Source organism: Asterias rubens, chromosome 3, assembly GCF_902459465.1.
Source record: "Asterias rubens chromosome 3, eAstRub1.3, whole genome shotgun sequence".
Lineage (NCBI taxonomy): Eukaryota > Metazoa > Echinodermata > Asteroidea > Forcipulatida > Asteriidae > Asterias > Asterias rubens.
Window position 1 is genome coordinate 6,446,213 of NC_047064.1, and position 22,022 is coordinate 6,468,234.

Genomic DNA, 22,022 nt, shown 5'->3' on the forward strand with positions numbered 1-22,022 from the left:
CAGTGGAGATTTAAGCCGAGATCTTGCGTGGATTTGAGAGAAAACGGCTTCTGCGCAACCGCACAAGCCTCGTATGTTCGTCGGTACGGGTTCCATGGCGGCTTGTACTACCGACCGATGGTATTTTACTCGCGAACAACTAACAAACAGTCCTTCTCGAAAATGTCAGATAGAGCCAGACAGGGAACTGTCCTACCGACAACATGCCGCAAACCTTATCCAGGACATGGGACAACGTCTTCAAGTGTATCCTTACTCTTAAACTTTTGAAGTCCTACGACCTTCTTGTCGAGTTTCGATGGCGGCATGCATGTGATGTGCGTCACGGCATGTCGCCGCATTCTATGAATTTGCCGGTTAAATTTCTCACTTAATTACTGTTCAAACTTCACTAATTATACACTTGTTTTTGACTTGTTATGTTGTAGTATATTTTGAACTAATATTTCGTGTGTTTTATTGTGGTTTTAGGTTTCAAATTAGGCATTATTTTTCATGTCACGACATGAATAAAATTGTGCAGAATCTGATGTGCATGTGGCTGCTCCGTGCATGGCAATTCGTGTGTGTGAAACAACAGTGAATACTCAACTGAAGTTGGGTTCAAATGCAGTTTGTTGCAGTTTGGTTTCCTGAATTCTATTGTGTTCATGTTTAAGAATAATTGTGTGCAGAAGAACCTGCACTATGTTCGGATAGCTTTCCGTATGGCGCCACCACTTTTTCACTCATTTTTACAAAAAAGGATATATCAATCAGGTAAATTAGATACTATATTATTTTATTTCGAATGAAAAAGTGGTGGCGCCATACGGAAACTTTTCCCTATGTTCCACTGTCCTTCCACTGTGATTATTAATAGTTTAAAATGTTTTATTGCCTTTTATTTATAATTTGACTTTCTTGATTGTTCCTAATTGCTATTGACTCTTTTGTCTTTTGAGTCTTTTGACTGTTGCCACCCCTGTTCTCATTTCTTACCCCTTGTCTTGACTGTGACCGTCATTTACATGCCTGACAGACCGTGCATTATTTCTACAAAATCATGCATGCAGGCTTGCATTTTAAAACCATTTTTGACATAAATAATAATATCCTGAAATTAGTAGGTTGCTATATTCTAATTTATTGCTATTGATTGTTCTTATCGAATTTTACGCCAAATGTATTCTCTCCCTAATTTAGTAATGATCCCTCGCCCTTGTCATTTAGGTGCACGAAGAAGGTCCCACATCAACTTCATGGAATCATGCAATTCATTTTCACATCTTTTAATATGTTTATATAAAGATGAGAAATCCCACTGCCACTTCTTTACTTTTGGTCACCCAAAATGCTAATTTTTTCACCCAGGTTGGTTTTGTTTTTGGTGTATAGTAATCTTTTCATTATAACTAACAAATGAAAAGGATACAGCATTTCATTCAATTTTCATATTGCTTTTCAACATTTATTGTAAAATTTAGTTTAGGCCTGCATGTGCATGTTTGAACAGTGTAGACTTTTTAAAAGTTCTAACGGCCAGTGGATAAACTCTCCAAGAAAGGACCACGGACATTTCTCTATGATAAATTGCAACTAGTCATTCTACTTCCATGCTCCTTACGAAGCAGATTGATTTGAACCCAAATGTTTATCTTTGGTGTCCTATGAGTTGTTACAAAATGTGAGAACATTGCATGTAGATCTTTTTGGAATCGAGTCAGTTATATCGCGATATTCGATATAATCGCGATTAATGAAGTTTGACATCATCAGTCTTAAAACTCCAAGTGAAAGTTGTAGAAGAGACAGTCCTAGCATAAGAGAGGTGTTCTAATGACCTATTCTTTTGGTTTTACTCCAAACCTATGGGGTGCAAGATGTCTCAGCTAGCAAATACATCGCGATATTTAATCGATATATCGATTATCGCGATATATCGCGATATATCGATATTTCGATTAAAACCAAATCCATCCGATATCGAAATCGTGTCCACATTAATATCGCGATATTTGATAATATCGCGATATCGCCCAAGCTTAATGTGTATATGAATACTCTGCTCAGCGTATGAAGTAGTAGCTACCCAGTAATGGGAAAGAATTCTTCTCTATCTTGTGTGTACTCCAGTCCCTCTAAGTATATAATTTAAGCATCCACAAGTGCACACATGTCCAAACTACTTCCCTTGTGTGCCTGCTCAGTTGATGTACACTTCTCAATTGGACCATGGGACTGAATGAAATTTGAAGTTTTTTGTTTGTTTAGAAGCTATGATTTTCACTTCTTGTTCATGTTTAAGTAGAGCTACACATTCATGCATGGTCAGCAGACATTCACTTTAAACTGCTGCAACTCTTTCTTTCAAATAAGATCGTGTTTTCTTTAACAGTGTGTTCTTCACAGAAATCAACTATGTATCAACACCGCCATTGTATATATGCACAGATTTTATGTGTTTCATTCCTTCAGTAAGTTCCAACGCAATGTAAGTATTTTTTTATTATTTTTTAAATAGTATGATTAGTAAAAGTGTTCTCCCTTGACAGTGGTCTGCTGACCAAATGTTAGTTAAAACACAAAAAGATCAGTCAAAATCCTGTCCAATTAGTCCGGCTGGCTGGCTGGCACGTTGATTGCTTGCCACTGATGTACAAAAACCACTGATTGGTCATATTGCTTCAATCACAGAGTACCATGCTAATAATAAAAATGTTACAAGGAAACCCTAAAGTATGGAACAGTGAAAAAGCTGGCAGAACAGCGAAATGACAAGCGGGTCCTGCTTGCTTGTCACTGAAAAAGTCAAAGGCAGACCCTGAGTAATGCACACAGGGTTTTTTTCTTTAGCAGGTGCATTGAAGTTTGGGGACTGGGATTGTAACAAATTTGGACCTGTCAAGGCCATAGAACCCTCCAACAGAGTATGTTTGAGTTGATTGCAAAACCCCTTGAAATACAACGACTTTGGTATATCTTGTTGTATTTGGAAGGGATTAGCTTAAGCTCTAACACAATTAATTTTATTGTCAAAGTGAAGTTTGCAGTATTGTTAAACCAGAATGAAAGAGCTTTCCAATGCAGATAGCACTTGAAATACATATCTTGTTGTATTTGGAAGGGATTAGCTTAGCTCTCACACAATTAATTTTATTGTCAAAGTGAAGTTTGCAGTATCGTCAAATTGGAATGAAAGAGCTTGCCAACGCAAATATATAGCACTTGAAATGCATATTATTATATGTCTTTTCCATGAAACATTGTTTTGCAACTTTAACAGTTTTCGTGCACCTACTTGTAATCGTGGCTTGCCATTGTTAAAAGCATCAGACTCAAGCTCTGGTGTTTCTTATTTGTAGAATGTGGGTGCCTGCCCTTGAGCAAGATACAAAGATGCTTTGTATGGGACATTTAGCCAGAAATCCTGTGTGAAAGGACACAGGACAGAACACTTATCTTAAAAGAGTAGGGTTTACTCAAGTAATTCTGGTTCACATAGCAGTCACCTTTGTTTACAGGTTTCCTCAAACTTGCAAGCTGCAGTTCACTTATGAGGCATCCTTGAATTCATTACCAGAACTACATAATAATAATAATCAAAACCAGTTTGTTCAACTTCTTAGAATCACAGTTGGGGTAACAATTACATTTTTTGTGTAGAGTATCGCCGCAGCTGCTCTTTTCCTCGCAGCCAAGGTCGAGGAACAGCCACACAAACTAGAATACGTCATCAAAGTCCATCATGCCTGTCTGCATCGCGGAGGTCCTGTCCTGGACACGAAAAGCGACGTGAGTTATGTTTGATTCAGGCCTGGAATTTCATCTTTGAATTTTTAATTCCATTTTTTGCCAGAAGTGTCCTGTTATTGTTTTTACTGTATTTATTTGACATGCAACTCTCAGCGAGTTTTGTTTTATAGGAAGAAACTATAAGTAAATAGTAAACTTGCAGGTATAACCATGTGTAAATCATGTGTAAATGTGGGACTGTTGACTCGGTGTGGTCTTGCCGTTTCCAGCAGTATTCTCTGCGCGCTTCAGGAGAAAGATTCCCAAAAAATATTTTCAATTTCAATTTTTTTTTTTTTTTTTTGCAACTACCAGATTATTTGTTGCTGTATTTCCATGCAACTCTCACTGAATTTGGTTTTGTTTATTCCCAGCACTGTAGCTTTAAACATAATCTCTTTACTGAATTATTTTTGATTCCCAGGCATATTTACAACAAGCCCAAGAATTAGTCATAAATGAGAGTATTCTTCTACAGACATTAGGTGAGTCAAGGAATCTAAAACATACAATAGACCGATCCAGTAGGCTCCGCCCACGAGGCACACGTGAGCAAGAACACGTGAGCCTCTCCTTTCTGCACAACTCTGCCGCGCGCCAAGATACGCGCACGCATGTCGGACCTTATTTGTCGGACCTTCGTTGCGTTGTGATTGGTCAATACGCAATGGGGCGGAGCTTAGTGGATCGGTCTATTGTTGCCTGCTGTGACGGGATCCATGGTGTTTGTACACCATCAAGGAGGCAAATGGCACCATAGGCGAAAGCCGAGGGTATCATTTGTTTTCTGTTGCGTGCAGGCATAGGGAAAGTACTTTTTCAGAATTTGTTTGGGGTACATACAAATTATGACAACACTACATTTTCTGAAATGTTAAAAATTGTTCTTGGGGGGTCATTTTGTGCCCTCCAACTTGTGTAGCAATATGTGGTGCCCTGCATTAAGGAGGGTTGATTGTGAAAGGAATGTGACTCTTATCATTTAAGATTTGCTGCTGGCAAAGACACATTTTCATTTTCACAAAAAATAAACTATTGTTTTTTACTGGTTTCTTTATTTGCGCATTCAGGTTTCGAAGTAGCCGTCGACCATCCCCATACCCATGTAGTTAAGTGCACCCAAATGATAAGAGGTGAGTGGTCGACCAATTGTGTTGTTGTCTCAGTTGATTAATGACCCCCTCAGCTTCTTGTTTCCAGATACATTGGAGGAGCCTAAAATATAAATTTGCATGAATGAATTATTCATTAGTCATTGGACCAATCAGAATCGCTCTTTTTCATTCATGTAGAAATCATCTTTTATACAGCTGTATGATAAGATGTCAGAATAAAATGTCATGAAAAATTGCTGTTTCTGATTGAGTTCATGGTCTAGAAGAATAAATTGTCGTAACTTTTAGCAAGTGCCTCAACATACAAATTGAAACAACTGATAAATTTCAGAAAACAGATTCTTGACAGATTACCTTTTCTTGAAACGGTACCAAAGATACAGGAGATTCCTGAATAATTCAAGTTTTCATCTGTAAGGTGTACTTTTTCTTTGTTTTTGGACTCCACGACCCGAAGATGAAGTGTGTTGAGGTACATTGTATGAGGTTAAAATGACAGATTTACCAAACTTTAAGAAGTTCTTGAGGCGAGGACTTGAAACAAAACTGTCCTATGGTGAACTGTCCAGGGACATCCCTTAACATAAACAAAACCATTTTTGAAGATTTCATTGGTAGAAAACGGGAGAAAATTCTGTCAGGAAAAATTTGGAAACTAATAGACCCCCTCCCCAGATAACCCAATTTTTCATCTGTAAACTAATGTAGACCTATAAAAAGAAAACACCACTGTGTTTAGTTTTAGCTGTTACACTCATAAATGCACTTTTTATAGTACCATTTAGTATGCATGGCACAACTTTGTCGACCCCCCCCCCCCTAAACAGAACTTCCATTTATGTAAAAGGTTATAGTACACTTGCCTTGAAATTACCCCTGGCACCCACAGTAACTGCCATTGTGCTTTGGCTTTTGCTGTGGTGCCCTTTGCAAAGTTCCAACACAAATTTGCATTTTCCACCTAGCGTACCCCCCTACCAGAGGGAAATTGCCATTCCCATTGAAGACTTAAGATCAAGGCCTTTAAAAATAATTGTGCATCTTTAAAAAAAAAAACTTTAAATGAAAATTTAGAAACTGCACTTAGTCCCTGTTTATGCGAAAAACAGTGCTTTGTTCAGCTCACAATGTGGTAAATATACAAACATTTTCCCAAACATTCATCACAATAGTTATTAAATAGACGCCGAAAATTTCCAGTTACGGCCCTCATTTCCAGCTCCCTACTGTACTTTCAATTTTAAACGCCAGACTTTAATTGTTAAAAGCTCTCTTCAATGTCTTGTTTTTCTGTGGTTACATGGAATTTCAGGTCGGTTCAAGAATGCTTTTGGCTCACGTGAGTTAATCCATGTCTTGTTTGTTTTCTCTACTACCCCTGGACAGAGCACCTCATTACAGTTTTATTACGAGTCATTCACTTCTGCTTTGCTGCTTTTGTTGTTGTGTGATTTCTCTCAACTCCTACCCTTTTATTGCCGTCAGGGTCAAATGTCACAGGGGTCAAATGTCACAGGGGTCAAATGTCACAGAGCGTCTATTATGAGAAATCGCACATTTGTAAATATGAAGAGTATGAAAGTTACACAAACCTCTCTGTAATTATTTGTTCATGGTGGAACCATCTTAGTATACTCTGTAATAAATGCTACCATAATAAGGCTGAAAGGGCTAAATGGTCGGACCCCTTTGTGGTATAAAGAGAGTATTGTATTTGTGGCTCAACGTGTGAAGGGAACAAGAAGGTCTTTAAAAAAAAAAAAAATTCAACTAAGGTAAATAGTGATTCTGTTAAATATTTTTAGAAGGGACATCTTTTGGATATCTGAAAATTGACATGTTAACACGTTAAATGGTTAAATGAAACATCATGACTAGTTCAGGTTTTCTCTGGATTGTTGTGACATTTGGCCCTGATCATCGAGTTGTAAGTAGGTTTAGTTCATGTGTTTGTACAATAATGTAGTCAACATGGTCAAGCGTATCTTGAAAAGGAAGGGCACACACTCTTTGTTTGTGGTTATGAGTGCTTTGTAGAAATCTTTTCACAGTGTATGTGAATCAAAATGTAAACTTACACATCTTTTTCAATTTGGTGACATTGGACTTGTTTGTTGGACCTGACAAAAATGTGCCATTGCTAGTTGTGTTGGTGATAATTTAGTTGGAAGGTCCTTCTAACAAACCTTTCTTGCGGAATGACATTATATTTTAACAAGCTATTTTATATGTATTCTGGCATTCATATTACCGAGTGCAAAGCTCAAGCATCTATACAGGTGACTTTTGCATTTTTTCCTTTTCTATTAAGCGAAACTCACTTTCATCGGATAAACAATTGAAATTACCTTTATGAATGCTTGAATTTTGGACTTGTCTATTTTTTACTCGTCATGAGCCAGACCATGCTAATGAGTTTTCCCCCTTTTGACCCCCCCTCCATCCCCACATGGGCGCCCCTTCCCGATTCTGTGCCTGGGTGCTGTACCACCGTTCTGCGGCCATGGATTGTTGCGGTGCCTCATTGTGACCCTCTTTGGGCGGCCACGAGAGCAGCCAGCAAGGACCTGGCCCAGACCTCGTATTTCATGGCGACCAACAGGTTGGCTGCCTCGATTGCCTCTTTCTTTCTTTTTAAACGAGTCGCTAACCAAAATCCTTCTGCAAGGATACTCATATCCAACAGCAGAGACCCCTAAAATTGCAATTAAAATTTGTCGACACTATATACAATAACTCTTTGCTAAGCAGCTTGTTTCAGCAAATGGACTTTTGAATACTTGAGAAAAAAAAAAAAAAAATTGTAAACATTTGCAGAAAGCAGCAACGACCGATTCAAAATCTGAGCCTAATTGAGAGTCTCTGTTGGAGGAATTTGTTGAGCGACTCTTAGTGAGTTTTATATTTGAGTACATACTTAATAAGTTCACATGATGTTAGCACAGTAGATGAACGTCAAGATGTGTGAGGTAAATCAGCAGAGCACAGAACAGGTAAAGTTACCATTCCAGTCAGTCCAGTTATCATCCCTAAAACTTTGTGTAAAATATCTCATACTTTCTTTGGAATGAGCAGCAATCGTAGTGTTTAGAAGTACTTTCAATTGCACTTGTTGGTCAATTCAAATTGCATTGGCTCAAAAAATACATGGTAACGAAGCCATGCAAGAAATACTTACACGTCCCAATGTCTAAAGGAAACTGAATATATCCCCAATCAATGGAACATGATCATTATTAAATAAAGTGTGATGCATCACATGAAGGAAACAAAACACATGTGTTTCATATGTAATTTACTTGCTAATACCAAACGATTCTTTCTTCTCACCAGATACTTTTTTTTTGAAAAATTACGCAACTTGGAGCATCGAGAAAAAACATCAACTGATTCCACAAACATCCTTAGTGTACTGCTCCGTCGGCAGCTGATTGAGCTGATCTTAAATACACCAAAATCTTTTCCAAATTGACTTCAAATTTGCATTTTAGCTTACCTCGTTCACTTTCCAGTGCATTGGAGATCATTTTCACCAAAACTACAGATGTAGAGATGGTACCAAGATAGACCGTTAAGTAGTTGATTCTGATGCCGCTAGCACTCTTGGTGCTGATTGAGCTTTAACAATTTTTATCCATGTCAAATTTTAAGTTAAAAGGCATGGGACATGATTGGTAATTGTCAAAGACCAGTATTCTCACTTGGTGTATCCCAATATATGCATAAAATGACAAACCTGTGACAAATCTTGACTAAATTTGGTCATCGTTGTTGCAAGAGAATAATGAAAGAAAAAACGCCCTTATTGCACAAATTTGTGTGCATTCAGATGCCTAATTTAAGGCTTCAGGTCTGAAGTTTTTTAATATTTGAGTGAGAAAGTACCTTTTTTCTAAAAAAAACTACGGTACATCCGAGGGAGCCGTTTCTCACTATGTTTTATACTATCAACAGCTCTCCATCGCTCGTTACCAAGTAAATTTTTATGCTAAAAATTGTTTTGAGTAATAACCAATAGTGTCTAGTGCCTTTGGTGTGTTTCTTGAAGATATGGTACAACACTGGGGACAACTTTTACGATGCATATATTTAAAAACGATGTGTGGAGTTATTGTCGTACCCGCCCCAAACAGTTGTACCATTTCTTCAATTAAAAATAAACCTATCAAATTTAGACTTTTGTCACACAGCTAACAGCTTAATACAACCGGGATAAAGAATACTATTTGTCAGATGGCAATTTTGCATCGGGGATAAAAAATATTATTTTTGGTTTTACCCATATACACTGATGTGTGCGAGTACTTTCCCAGACTGTGACAAAAAATAACAGGCATATTGCAGTGCCTTGTTACACGTCGAGTAGGGAATTTACTGAAATGTTCCTGGAGAGAATGGACTCACTGTTTGTAGCAGCCAAATTCCAGCTTTCGTTAGTAGGGTGTGACAAAGTTCTACTGATTATTTTAAACGAGAGGCGCTCAAATGTTAAAATAACTCTTTGGAACTCGTTGTGTTTTTGATTGCAGTTTACATCTGACCACATTCTGCCTACAGTACAAGCCAACCTTGGTAGCATGTGTGTGCATCTACCTAGTGGCCAAATGGTCACAGTGGGAGGTATGATAAATATTCATTCTACTTCTTTCAACTGTTTCTAAAACTGATTTCCACTGCTACTTATGAGGCTGTTTTTTTTGTCTTTGTTAATGAAATGAAACTGTTGTGCAGTAAATTTTCTGGACTCTAATTAGGTTTTGATGAATGAGCATTTCAAGTTGCTTTTGAAATGTTCAGCTGTCCACAATATTTGTTATTAACAAATGACGACATTCTTGCAAAGGAAATTGTGTGCTTTCTTCCAACTGTATTTTTAAACAAGATTTTTTAATGACTGCACATTTTGTCATTTATACCAGCAAGGTTTATTACCGAAGGTTTTAAAAAGTGTTCACAAAACCAGATTTGTGAATTTCCTAATAACATAAGAAGAGGGGACTCAAACTTCCGCAGCTGGTAAAACAGATGCTTCTTTTACCTTTGCTTTTCTTCTTTACCATGTGAATATCTCTGTGAGTAAGGTTGGTTCTGTAAAAAAACAGGTAGTTGGTTATCTCTTCAAATAGATATGCACATGGTGCTACCCCAAGCATCTCTTACTTCCCACCTAGCAAGGTTTTCAAATCCTATTAAGATCCTTATTTATCGTGGCTTTTCTTTCTTTACACCTGTGTAGATCATGAAGTCCAGTGATGGCAAAGACTGGTGGGAGTACGTTGACCCGACTGTTACTAAAGACTTGCTAGATGGTGAGTTACAGTCAGGGATGTAATTTCTCTGTTTCCAACACGAAATACTTTTTTTTCTTTTTTTTCCTGATCAAATTGATTAGTTTATGCAGACAAAAAACCAATAAAGAGCACCTTAGACTGCAGAGTTTGGCTTTTTAAATCGAAGATAAATGTATAAAGCAGGCTTCGCGCTCGGAAGCTTTCACGCTTAGCCCTCGCAATTCAGGCTATCTCATCTTACTTTATTTTGACTTCATCGACTTAAGCTTGATATTGTCTTGTTGCAAATTTAACCTAAGCATCGATGTACATGTTTTTATCTTTGAAATTTGTGGATGTGTCTACACACAGAAGAAATGGCACGAGGCTTATCACTGCTGCAATGAGCCAAACCTTAATGGTTTTTTTTATATAACCTTATGATACTGTGATGTTATAGTTGAGTGTCACTCGACTGAGTTTTATATGGTCACAGTTGAGTTATGATCTTATGACACAGTTGAGTATCATGTACGATCTTGTTTCACAATTGAGTATATTTATGAACGTGTTTCACAATTGTGTATAATGTGTGATCTTGTTTCTCAATTGAGAAAAATGTATAATCTTGTTTCACATTTGAGTTTTATGTATGATCTTGTTGCACAATTGAGTAACATGTGTGATCTTGTTTCACAATTGAGTAACATGTATGATATTGTTTCACATTTGAGTATTACACATGTATGATCTTGTTTCTCAATTGAGTAAAATGTACAATCTTTCACATTTGAATTTTATGTGTGATCTTATTTCACAATTGAGTAACATGTATGATCTTGTTTCACAATTGAGTATTACACATGTATGTTTATATTGTTTAACATTTGAGTCACATGTGTGATATTGTTTCACAAATGAGTATTATGTATAATCTTGTTTCACATTTGAGTAATATGTGTGATCTTGTTTTTACAATTAAGTAACATGTTTAACATACTTTACAATTGACTAACATTTATGATCTTATTTTCCAAATGAATTCAGATTTTGTCTTACAATGTGGTCATACACCTTTTTAATAATTGATACATGAACTTTTTTGTTTACAATTGATCTTTGATTTTGTTTTAAATTGGAAGGTTTGACTTCTAGGTGGCAGAAGAATTACATACCATTTTTCCTTTATCTATGCCCCTTAAGATCTAGGCTTACACAATACTTTCAAGAATAATAAGGAATCAAAGTGTTTGTATTATTATTTATTTGTTACTCTCTCTGTTTTTTTGTTGTTGTTGTTGATGTGCCTTGGAATAAGTTTAGTCTTAGATAGGAACAAGTTTAGTCTTAGACAGATAACGTCTTATAAGTTTTAATTATTATTATTATTATTATTATTATTATTATTATTATTATTATTATTATTATTATTATTATTATTATTATTATTATTATTATTATTATTATTATGACCTTTTTGGTTAACATATGACCTCTGGCTAAAGGGAGTCATGACCTCTGCATTTAAACAAATTACTATGTTATTGTACATGTAATTTATGACATTCATGCATGACCTTGTTCAATTAAATGTTGACCTTATAACTCTAGATTTGATTAGATTAGATTCAAATTTGATTATTCTGTACATGGAATTTCTTGACAATTAACTAAAAGTAGAAAGAGTAGGTCTAAACTAACAGGAGTTGGTCTCATAATTCAAACGTAGTCCCACTTACCTTGCAGGAAAATACTGTATCTTAAAGCGCCTTGAGCGACACTGAGTGACGTATTATGTGTGCTATATAAGAAGCCACTATTATTATTATTATTACTGTTTATAAAAACTATAAGACTTTTTGAGGTATGGCGGACGTGATAGGAGTGTACTGTTTGGTTTGGGTGCATACACACAAGTTTACCCAACCCTTATAATAGTGTTGTTGCATTGTGTCCGCCATATCTCAAAAAGGCTGATAGAACTGCTGTTGCTAAAATTCAATATGCTTTTTACTTTACAGAACTAACTAAAGAGTTTCTACGAATCTTCGAGGCTTGCCCCAGCAGGCTGAAGCGAAGAATTTCAAATGAGAAAATACCGGTAAGGCGAATCTGTTTCTTTTTTTTGGCCTAGATTTAGCATCAAACTTCCAACATGGGCAAGACGTCCTAAAGCTCATGAGCATTAAAAAAAAAATGTGCAAAAAACTCTTTCCTCACTGTACTACCGATCACTTTTGCCGACTGCCCTTATACCCCCTTTTCCTTAGCATTGGTGACTTACGTTAAGAAAGGTTCCATACATAAAAGCACATAACAGGCCTTAAGTATAAACAAAAATGATACGGAGGCCATAGCCTTTAGTGCCTCCAAAGTTGACATTGACTTTAAAAAATTTCCAATGAAGGTGCCCTTTGCAAAATGGAAATGGCCTTGTCATTTTAACATGTTTGAAGATGAAATTCCAGGCCTACATGTACATAAGGCTGGGCAAAAGAACCATTTGTTACAATGGGATTTGAAAACAGCTTGATTTGTAAGTTCAAACCAATTTATTGTACTCCGCATGGTGTATCATAGGTGTTTGACAATTACACTCCAATTTGAAGGGATTGCCAATATCAACCTTACTTTTTTTTTACGACCATTGCAAAGATCTGAAATTTTCTCTTTCCAAACATAGTAAACTTTGGTATGGGGCTTAAAGGCAGTGGACACTATTGGTAATTGTCAACGACTAGCCTTCACAGTTGGTGTATCTCGATATATGCATAAAAGAACAAACCGGTGAAAATTTGAGCTCAATCGGTCATCAAAGTTGCGAGATAATAATGAAAGAAGAAAACACCCTTGTCACACAAAGTTGTGTGCATTTAGATGGTTGATTTCGAGACCTCAAGTTCTAAACTTGAGGTCTCGAAATAAAATTCGTGGAAAATTACTACTTTCTCCAAAACTATGGCACTTCAGTGGGAGCTGTTTCTCACAATGTTTTATCCCACCAACCTCTCCCCATTACTTGTCACCAAGAAAGGTTTTATGCTAATAATCATTTTGAGTAACTACCAATAGTGTCCACTGCCTTTAACTTGGACAAAAAATAGAGCCTAATAACAAATTGCCATTGTGCTCTAGTTTTAGGGCCTTTTGGTTTGTAAGCTTGGTAGACTCAAGTCACCATTGGTAAAGAAGAGGGTGCAGTCATCAAAAGTCGCATTATGATTTGGAAAGTTTTAAGCATTTAAAAAGTAATAATTCCAACAACTTTAGGAAATTGGGCCCAAATACGAAAAGTGGGTTAAACCAATGAGAAACAAAATAATGCTGTACTCTTCTTCCACGTTGCCCAATTGACACCAAACTGGGATTGTTATGTCATTTGATTCAATTTTGTTATTATCCTTGTAGGTTATGCCACATCAGTCCAAGAGGTCTCGAGTCAAGGAAGGTGCGTCAGAATCCAGCACTGCCAAGACAACTGCTGCATCATCGGCTTCAACTTCATCTCTGGACAGCGGCCTACCAGGGAGCAACAGCTTCGACGGCTTCTTGAACTCCCAAGAATCTCAGGGGTCTACAGCCTCTGGTGACACCGAGACCGACAGACCGGGGTTGCACGAGATCAATATGGGCTTACCTATGGTTGAATCCTCCCTGTTTAATAACTTTGATTCAGAATACTCGGGCGGCACAGGTTATAATGTAAACACTATTTCAGATTCTAAACACGGTCTTCCTAGCTCTCAGTCTGACTCGGAGTATGGGAAAATGGGTGACCCACAGGGCCACCCTGTCAAGAAGTCCCTGAAGGAGTATCGGGAACAGAAAGAGCGTGAACGTATTAAGACAGCCAAACAGGTTGGGCCAAGTAAAGAAGGCGCTCCACCAAGAACGAGCCATACTGTGTCCCGACCAATTTCTCTAAATCTCTCAGGTATGAAGGGGAATGTCAACTCTTCCCATATGGATGCGCAACGAAGCAGGGACAAATACAGCCAGGGAAGCCAGAAGCAACGGCCGGATGACAGGAAAGCAGAGAGGCACTTGGGAACCCCACTGGACCCCTCGATGAATCCCCACACTAAGGCACCTGGAAGACCGCCAGACCTCAAACAATCCAGAGACCAAAGACAACCTTCTCAACAAAGACCCAATGACACGCAACATAGACCCAAAGACACCCAACATAGACCCAATGACTCTCAACATAAACCCAATGACTTGGAAGTTCTTGCTGCTCGTGGTGCTACTGTCACAGACTCCAGATATTCCAAGAATTCCGACCAGTATCATAAGCCTCACCAAGAGCCCAGCAAGAATAACTCTGATCGCAAACAGCTGTTGGGTCCAAATTCGCAGGAAAAAGAACACAAAAAAAATGGTTTTGAAAATAAAGATCATGGTGCTAACTCGCGTCCACCGGAGGGTGTACCGAAGATACATGTACCAAGCAGTGTTGCACCATCCAAATCACACGGGTCGGGATCCCAAAAGCACCATCATTTGGAGACCCAAAAGGCGCACAGTTCTGTGACGCTTCCGACTGCAGAACCACCTGTGAAGCAAAATCCAGAGACACTTAGGCCTGTCAAATCTGAAGCCCATAGATCTCAGAGGTCTGAGAACCAGGTGGTCCAGAAATCTGAGAAACACAGAGTACCTCATCCAGACATGGCCAAACTGCACAAATCGCAATCTCTCAAGACACAGAGATCTGAACCTCCCAAAGCACCTTTCATCGAGAAACATTTGTCCCAGCCAGCTGTGCCACCACTGGTCCCACTTAGCTTTGTTGGACAAGAGCAGAAAGTGAGTGGTCTACCAACTCAGAAAGTGGAACCACCTCTACTCATTGACCATGAGATGCCTAAACCACACAAACCTGAACGGGTACTCTTACCACAAACGGAGACTGTGAAAGTGGAGAAGTCAAGTACACCAGCATTAAACAGACATAATTTGACAAAGCCGCACAAGTCGGAGGATCCACATCTACAGAGGCCCGAGGTTTTAAAAGTTCCAAAGTCTGACCCAGGAGTAGTGATCAAAACAGAACCGGCAAAAGTGAAGAGTCCTGGTTCCTCGAAAGTAAAGGCTCCAAAGGTTACAAAAGTGAAGGTCCCGGAATTACCCAAAGTGCAGAAATCTGTTGGGCATAAACCTCAGAAAATGGAGACACCAAGGTTACCGAAGACGGATGCTCAAATTACTCCAAACAATGATCTGCTCAAACTGCTAAAAACTGACCCTTCAGAACTATCCTCAAAACTGAAGCCAAATGTACTTCCAATAAAGATAATCAAACAAGAACCACAGATTCCTCCGACACCAGTGGTGAAAGCAGAGAGACTAGATACTCCCAGAACACAAAAGTCTAATCATCCTCAACCTCCCAAATCAGATCCATCAAAGCGTCACAGAGTAAAGGTGGAACCTGGTGGAACGCACAGACCAACAACGCCAAAATCACAGGTTCCCCCTCTAGCTGTTAAGCTAGAGAAGTCGCCAACCCCGGAGCTGACTTCACCCTTGTCTCCAGGGCCGAAACTTAAAATCTTGGAAATGGCGGTTCTGCAAGCTGATCTTAATATTAAGACAGAGATATTAGATATAGCAGCATCCAGTTCAAAAGGAGCACTACGTAGAAAGCCTCAAACACCACCATCTGCAAAACTTGAGAATCCTTTGGACAAAATGGACATGCCCTCTTCACTAAAGCCAGTAGCACCTAAACAGTCAGATATATCAAACTCATACATTCCTGACAAGGCCAAATCACAAAGGGCAGAAACCGTTAATCCTCTGAAGGCGAACACAGACAAACAGCACAAACCTGTGACTCAGAAATCTCAGAAATCCTCAACGCCCAGATCACGGGCCTCACCTGGAGCCTCAAGCCAAGCCTCCAAGTCGTCGAAGGCAGCAGTGTCTGAGACACAAACAGTTGCCCATACAGGAGAAATGCCCGAGAAAAAAAAAGTTGTGTGGGAATCGATCAAACCCTTTGAAGTACTAAAATCAGGAGGCTCAGATCAGGCACCTGACAGCGAATCTGTAGAAGCGAACATTGATGAACTTATTAATGCAGATATTGCAGCACTGTCAATGAAGCAGGGTTTTGAACCACCTACCCTCTCAGAACCAAAGCCTCCATATCCTGAAGTTAATACAGTGGAACCCAAAGAGAGAAGTAGGGACTGTGACAATAAATCTCTTCCGAAGAGCTACAGAGAAAAGGAAAGCCATCACAGAAAACGGCATTCGGATGAGCACAGATCCAAGAGTTCATCACATAAACACCATCGGTCATCAGATCATAATCGAAGAGGTACTCCGACCATTGATGCCATTCCGAGCCCAGTTGAACCAGCCCCTACTACTGATGCTGCTGGCGACAGCCAGCCCCACTCCATTCTCACCACATCAACAGGCATCAGGTTAAAGATAAAGGGTCTGTCCAACTCGATGAACAGCGGCAGCAGTAATATTGCCAAAGTCGAGTCACCGTCAGACCGCAGACAAACGGGCTCACCTGCGTTACGCCTAAAGCTGAATCTGGCCAAGATGCAGGCAAATTCTGACCATTCTCCTGAAGCGGAAATCGCCCCGGATAGGGAGCGAGGCAGCAGCCACAGGCAGCATCACCACCACCATCGCAAGCATAAACGCCACCACAAGTCCAGAAGTCACAGAGGAGAGGATGGTGGTGAGCCACATCGAAGGAAACGATCGCACAGCCGCTCGGAGTCCATCTCTTCGGGTAGAGAGGAATCCCCCGCCATCTCCTCACCAGCGAAGAAGAGAGCTCATGGTGGGGAGCACTACTTGAAGACCCAGTCTATTCTCCCCAGCGATCAGTCTCTGTTGCGCTTTCCCATGCCACCCGCTGATCCTAACCAGTCTTCAGCCCAGGCGGGTTACATGGACTACAACAAACACAGTCGCACGAAACTGCAGGACAACAGTCCCAGCTTAGCTTCCACTGGTCAGTTCTCGTACAACACGTCGGGTATGTTGAACAACGCACCCCTCACAACAGTCACGGCATTACCATCCTCTGATGGGTTCTCGTTCTATCCATACGGTCAACAACAGACTGATGGGCACCTTCCTCCTCCCCCACCCCTCCCTAGAGAGAATCTGCCCCCTCCCCCTCCTCCTCCTATGTGAGCTGACCGATAACTTTGGCCCGTTTTGTTTTTTCCCTAAATCAGCATAAAAATGCGAAAATAAGGAGTCCTTCTAGTTTGAGTATTTTTGAAATCAACATTCTGATTTTAGAAGTGATTGGCTTTTATAAAAAACAAACGTTTGTTCCCATATTATTATTTTTTCATTTTTTTGTTTGCTTTTACCCGAATCTTCACTGTAAAGTCATTCAATACATTATAAAAAAAGCTGTCATTTGGTGTAAAGGCAACTTGAAGCTTGTTGTAACCTTTGAGAATGTGTATGAATATTCATGATAATCCTAAAGTGTATTTGAAAAAAAAATGGTTAAAGTCGATTGAATGATGAAGCTATGAAGGTATTTAACTGAAGAATTTGCGAGTTGCTGAGAATTTGAGAAAAAAATTGTTGTCTTTGGTTGAAGCTTGATAGGTTGTGCGTATTGTATTTTATAAGAACCTTAAATACGGCGTTTTATATTTGTTAGTTTTCATGTAGCACTGCTGTATAAACAAAAATTGAAATTATCAGTGGGAAAATAACCCAGGAAATAGTACCAAAAAAAACTTTATAAAAAAATAAGCGTTCAGGATTTCTTTTTTTTTAGGATTTCATTTTAAAATCAATTTGAAAAAAGTCTTCTTTAGACTAAGAGTAGTTTGTTATTTCCTTTTTTATTTTTTTATTTTTTGTTTATCTTTTAGTATCAACTGGTGATCACATGTACATAAAAGGTTATATGAATACTTGAGGAGAAATAATTAGGTGAAATTTTGAGGTCTTTTGGATATATTCCTACCTGGGATGGTGTCTGTAGTTTGGCAATTTATTATTACCCAATTGAGAAGAATGCATTTAAACTTAGCGGTAATCTTGAGATGTAAACATTTCAATATAATATTAACTCCCTGGGTTAGACTGACTATGTATTTTCTTTGAACAACGTACTGTTAAAATCGTGTCGGGGCTGTTTTCACAAAGAGCTAGATTGGTGTTAACTGTGTATCAATATTAATTGCTATAAAGCACCGAGTGGTGTCACAATACATGAACAAGTCGCTACGGCAGTATTATCAACTTATCTTAAAGAGAGTTATCTTAAGAAAAATTTTAGTTGTTTTTTGTTGTTGTTTTTTTTATAAACCAAAACCCACACCTGTTTCCACAACAGCAAAGAAAAGCTGAAACATAGTCTGTCTTTTTTGTGTAGGCCACAATCAAAGCTGTTGTTTAAAGCATCTTCAACATTCCATCAAATGGCACCTCGCTATTCTCCCACTTTCAAAGGGTTGTATGAAAACAAAAACCAGGGGTGGGTTTCACAAAGAGTTAAAACTAGTCTTATCTCGAGTTAGGATGAGTTACTCGTCCTAACTCGTTTAATATCTCCTAGGACTAGTGCTAACCTAACTCTTTGTGAAATCCACCTCTGTACTTGATACTGTAATCTTATATTCATAGTAACAATCTTTTTTGTTTTCTTCTTTTTGAGCCATTTAATCTGAAAACCAATAATCGGGTCAAAGAATGGCTTAAAAAAAATGGTGTGTGAGAGTTGGGAGGCATTTTAAAGTTTTTACACCCTTAAGCATCAGTCACTTAACTCACTCTGCACCTGGCAGATCAAAGATGGCTGGCTTGTTCCTGAGTAATCTTGTATCTTATCAGCTCTCTGAAATTGGTCCCTTGGGCGAACTTTGGTTTTTGCATGTTGTGTTTTTTTTTTTTTTTTTGGGGGGGGGGGGGGCTACCGAATCAAGGGTTAACCACTTGACTGCTCTATTTAGCAAAGTAGGCCACAAACAACAACACCGACAAGTTTGTCAAAAATTGTGTCTTTTTGTTTGGGGCCTGTATAATTGGCTCGTCAGTGGGATTTATTTTCAAGAGAATTGATTTTCACAGCGTAGAGTCTTGGGGTAGGACTGACTTGAAAAGGTGTGAACAATAAATTCAAGGTAGAAATGAAAAAAATCCAACATTTGAAACAAAGGCAACTTTTTTGAAAATCGAATGAAGCTGACGACTCTACTCTGTTTTTGAGAGGGTTTGATTGACTTGAATTGGTTGTTTAATTTGGCAACAATTCTCCTTGGCGTCATAAGCCATGATACATTATACTCGTGTGAAGTATGACACACCCTTATCGGTTGGAAATAAGCTGTCTCTTGCTGTGAAAGCACGAATCATGTTTTCGTTCTTGACTAAAGAGACCCTGACGAGCCAATTATTTAAGGATCCTGAGAATCCACTACATATTAAAGGGATTGAAATGAATTATAGTTGTATGTTTTAACAAGAGTCGCATTCATTCTGCCATTCTGATTTTAGGAAGAGAGACCACGTACATATTGCTCTTGTTATAAAGAACACTGTTACGAAGAGGCTCTGCTTGTATAGAGTATTTTCGGAGGTCCAGAATATAATTTCTGCTCCTTTGCTTTGCTGATATAAAGAGGCCACTAGTCACAGCGGCCTTGTTATGACAATAGTCGACTGTATCCCCCAAAAATTGAACCAATATTGGTGAACTAAATCATGGTTTTTAAGATGCAGTTGATGACTGGTGCATGCTTTGGGGTTTTTAGTTTTTGTTTGGTATGCTTCATTTTCTCTCAAATTAAAGGGAATGGCAAATGATTTTCAACACAATTTAAGAGAAAAAAAATCTGATTTTTTTCAGACAAGTATTTTAAGAGTAACAGTATTGGTAAGGACTTAACACCAAGAAACCTTTTAGATTAGAACTAGTCGCGTACTTTATACAGCAACTCTCTACCATGCTTTTAATAGTAAGCAACATTGCTTTCTGTGCGGAATTTTTCTCAAGATTCCTAGTGTTTAATTACTTGGATTAAAAAATAGGTACTGCTTGATTTCAGGGCATTACTAAAAAGTATTAGACACTTTTTGCTCAGAATGTGAAAGAACTGTGTGGCTATTGTGTTTAAATTAATGATTAGCTTCCAAGGATTGGAAACGGTTGAATACCAAGAGTCGAAAGTGGAAGAGCTTTTGTTCATAATTGACACAATCTATTAATTGTATGTAATCAGTTGTTTAGAGTTGGTAGAACTTAACAAGTACATGTGTAGTTGATACGTGTCTTTTGATTAATTGAATGAATATCATCATGGACCCAGTATTTGGTCCTTAATTGGAAAGCAAATCAGTTATGGTTTTGTTTTCCTTTTGTTTTTGTTTTTTTCTCGCGACTTTATAGATTTCTTGTAGATTCAACATGAAGCCCGAATGGGGTGGTACATTTTGTATATTTCTTAATAATTATGTTTAATGTATATACATGTAACTTTAAAAAAGCAAAACAAATAATAACGATAATGAATGGAAAAAAAACGTGTAGCGTATAAATGTTATCGGCTGAGTGTGTGAAAGTACGGAGTAAATTATATGATATCAGGGGAGAGCAAAAATGGGTGATGACAAAAGAATAATTTGGAGAAAAAGTTCTGATGGAAATCAGAATAATAAAAAAAAGAGTTGATTCTTACAAATTCATTAATTAGTATGTTACACTAAGGGTTAATTTTCTTGTTTACAAGATGAGTGTTGGCCTTTTTTAACTGATATGTTTTGAAATTTTTATTACAGTCAGTGTTCTACAAATTGTTTTACTTAAAGAGGTAGCTTGAGGCAGTTTAATTATTTTCTTTGAGTCCAAACAGATTGACACACACACACACACCACACCAAGAAATTTTCATGAAAGCCAAGAACTTTTTGGCACAATTTTATGATTTTCTTTCTCTCCCTGTTGTCTATGCCATATATTTATGTGCGCTTTTCTAATCTTCATTTTCGGGACTTCTGTAAATATTTTTTTCTTAAACATTTAGGAATACCTCAGAAACTTCAATCATAATCATCTACCATGCACACTTTTCTTTCCGCATAGTTGTTTACAGTGTTCAATTGACACTGGCTACTGCAGCCAGAGCCCTATTCTATAGAGCTGCCTAAGCAGTGATTTGTGCTCACATGTTTCTGCTAAGCAAAAATAAGCTGGACACCAGTCACATATTGTACATGTGACATGGTAATTTGGCTGGTAACCTTATTTTGGTAAGCATAATTGTGTTGTGCTTAGCTACTTATTGTGCTTATCAGCAGCTCTGTGAAGTTGGGCCATGGACCCATAGCCCAAATCACTTGTAAACCATGCCAGAAACCCAGGCTCTGGTTTTATTTGTGGATGGATGGGTTGGGGGAATTCCAAGAGATTGTTTTAAAGAAATGTTTAGTTCCCCTAGATCTGTTCATGTTCTTATATACATGTAACTCTGACTTAAAATGCTGTAAAAAAAAACCTCTTATTTTGTTTTCCATTTTTGTTGTTGAGAAGTTGATCGAAGAACTGAGTTGTCTCGACTTTTTCTTCTTTTTTCGTTACGACAATTTGTTTAGGCAATGTTCTTTTTTATATTTATATATATAATAAGAAGGAAAAGGGGTAATAAGAGAGAATTGGTTAGCTGCTCTTCATCCTGTAGCGTTGCATAAATACACCACTTACTGTTAATAATTACACTTATAACAACATTTGTTTTCAGCAAGTCTTTTACAAAAAGAAATTCACAGCGTTCAAAGAGGCCTAGAAGTGACTTTTCTGGGGGCTACATATTGTTTTCATTGATGAGAAAGGATTATTAAAAAAATTAAAAAAATAAAAATT

The 22,022-nt window shown here is 38.1% G+C and overlaps 1 protein-coding gene across 3 annotated transcripts; it reads left to right on the top strand.

Moving 5' to 3' along the window:
• Positions 1–2: 2 nt before the first annotated feature.
• On the top strand, positions 3–19,985 carry LOC117288402 (cyclin-T-like). 3 transcript variants are annotated; one of them, XM_033769247.1, is made up of 11 exons: positions 3–246; positions 2,392–2,473; positions 3,646–3,774; positions 4,199–4,259; positions 4,845–4,907; positions 6,202–6,228; positions 7,446–7,491; positions 9,419–9,509; positions 10,126–10,198; positions 12,181–12,260; positions 13,568–19,985. In XM_033769247.1, the coding sequence occupies exons 1-11, from the start codon at positions 74–76 to the stop codon at positions 17,327–17,329; spliced, it is 4,587 nt and encodes a 1,528-aa protein (XP_033625138.1). In that variant the 5' UTR covers positions 3–73; the 3' UTR covers positions 17,330–19,985. The 3 variants fall into 3 exon arrangements, with proteins under 3 accessions (XP_033625138.1, XP_033625139.1, XP_033625140.1); XM_033769248.1 differs by lacking the exon at positions 6,202–6,228; XM_033769249.1 differs by lacking the exons at positions 3–246; positions 2,392–2,473; positions 3,646–3,774; ... (1 more) ...; positions 6,202–6,228; positions 7,446–7,491 and having other exon boundaries at positions 4,854–4,907.
• The last annotated feature ends 2,037 nt before the right edge of the window (positions 19,986–22,022 follow it).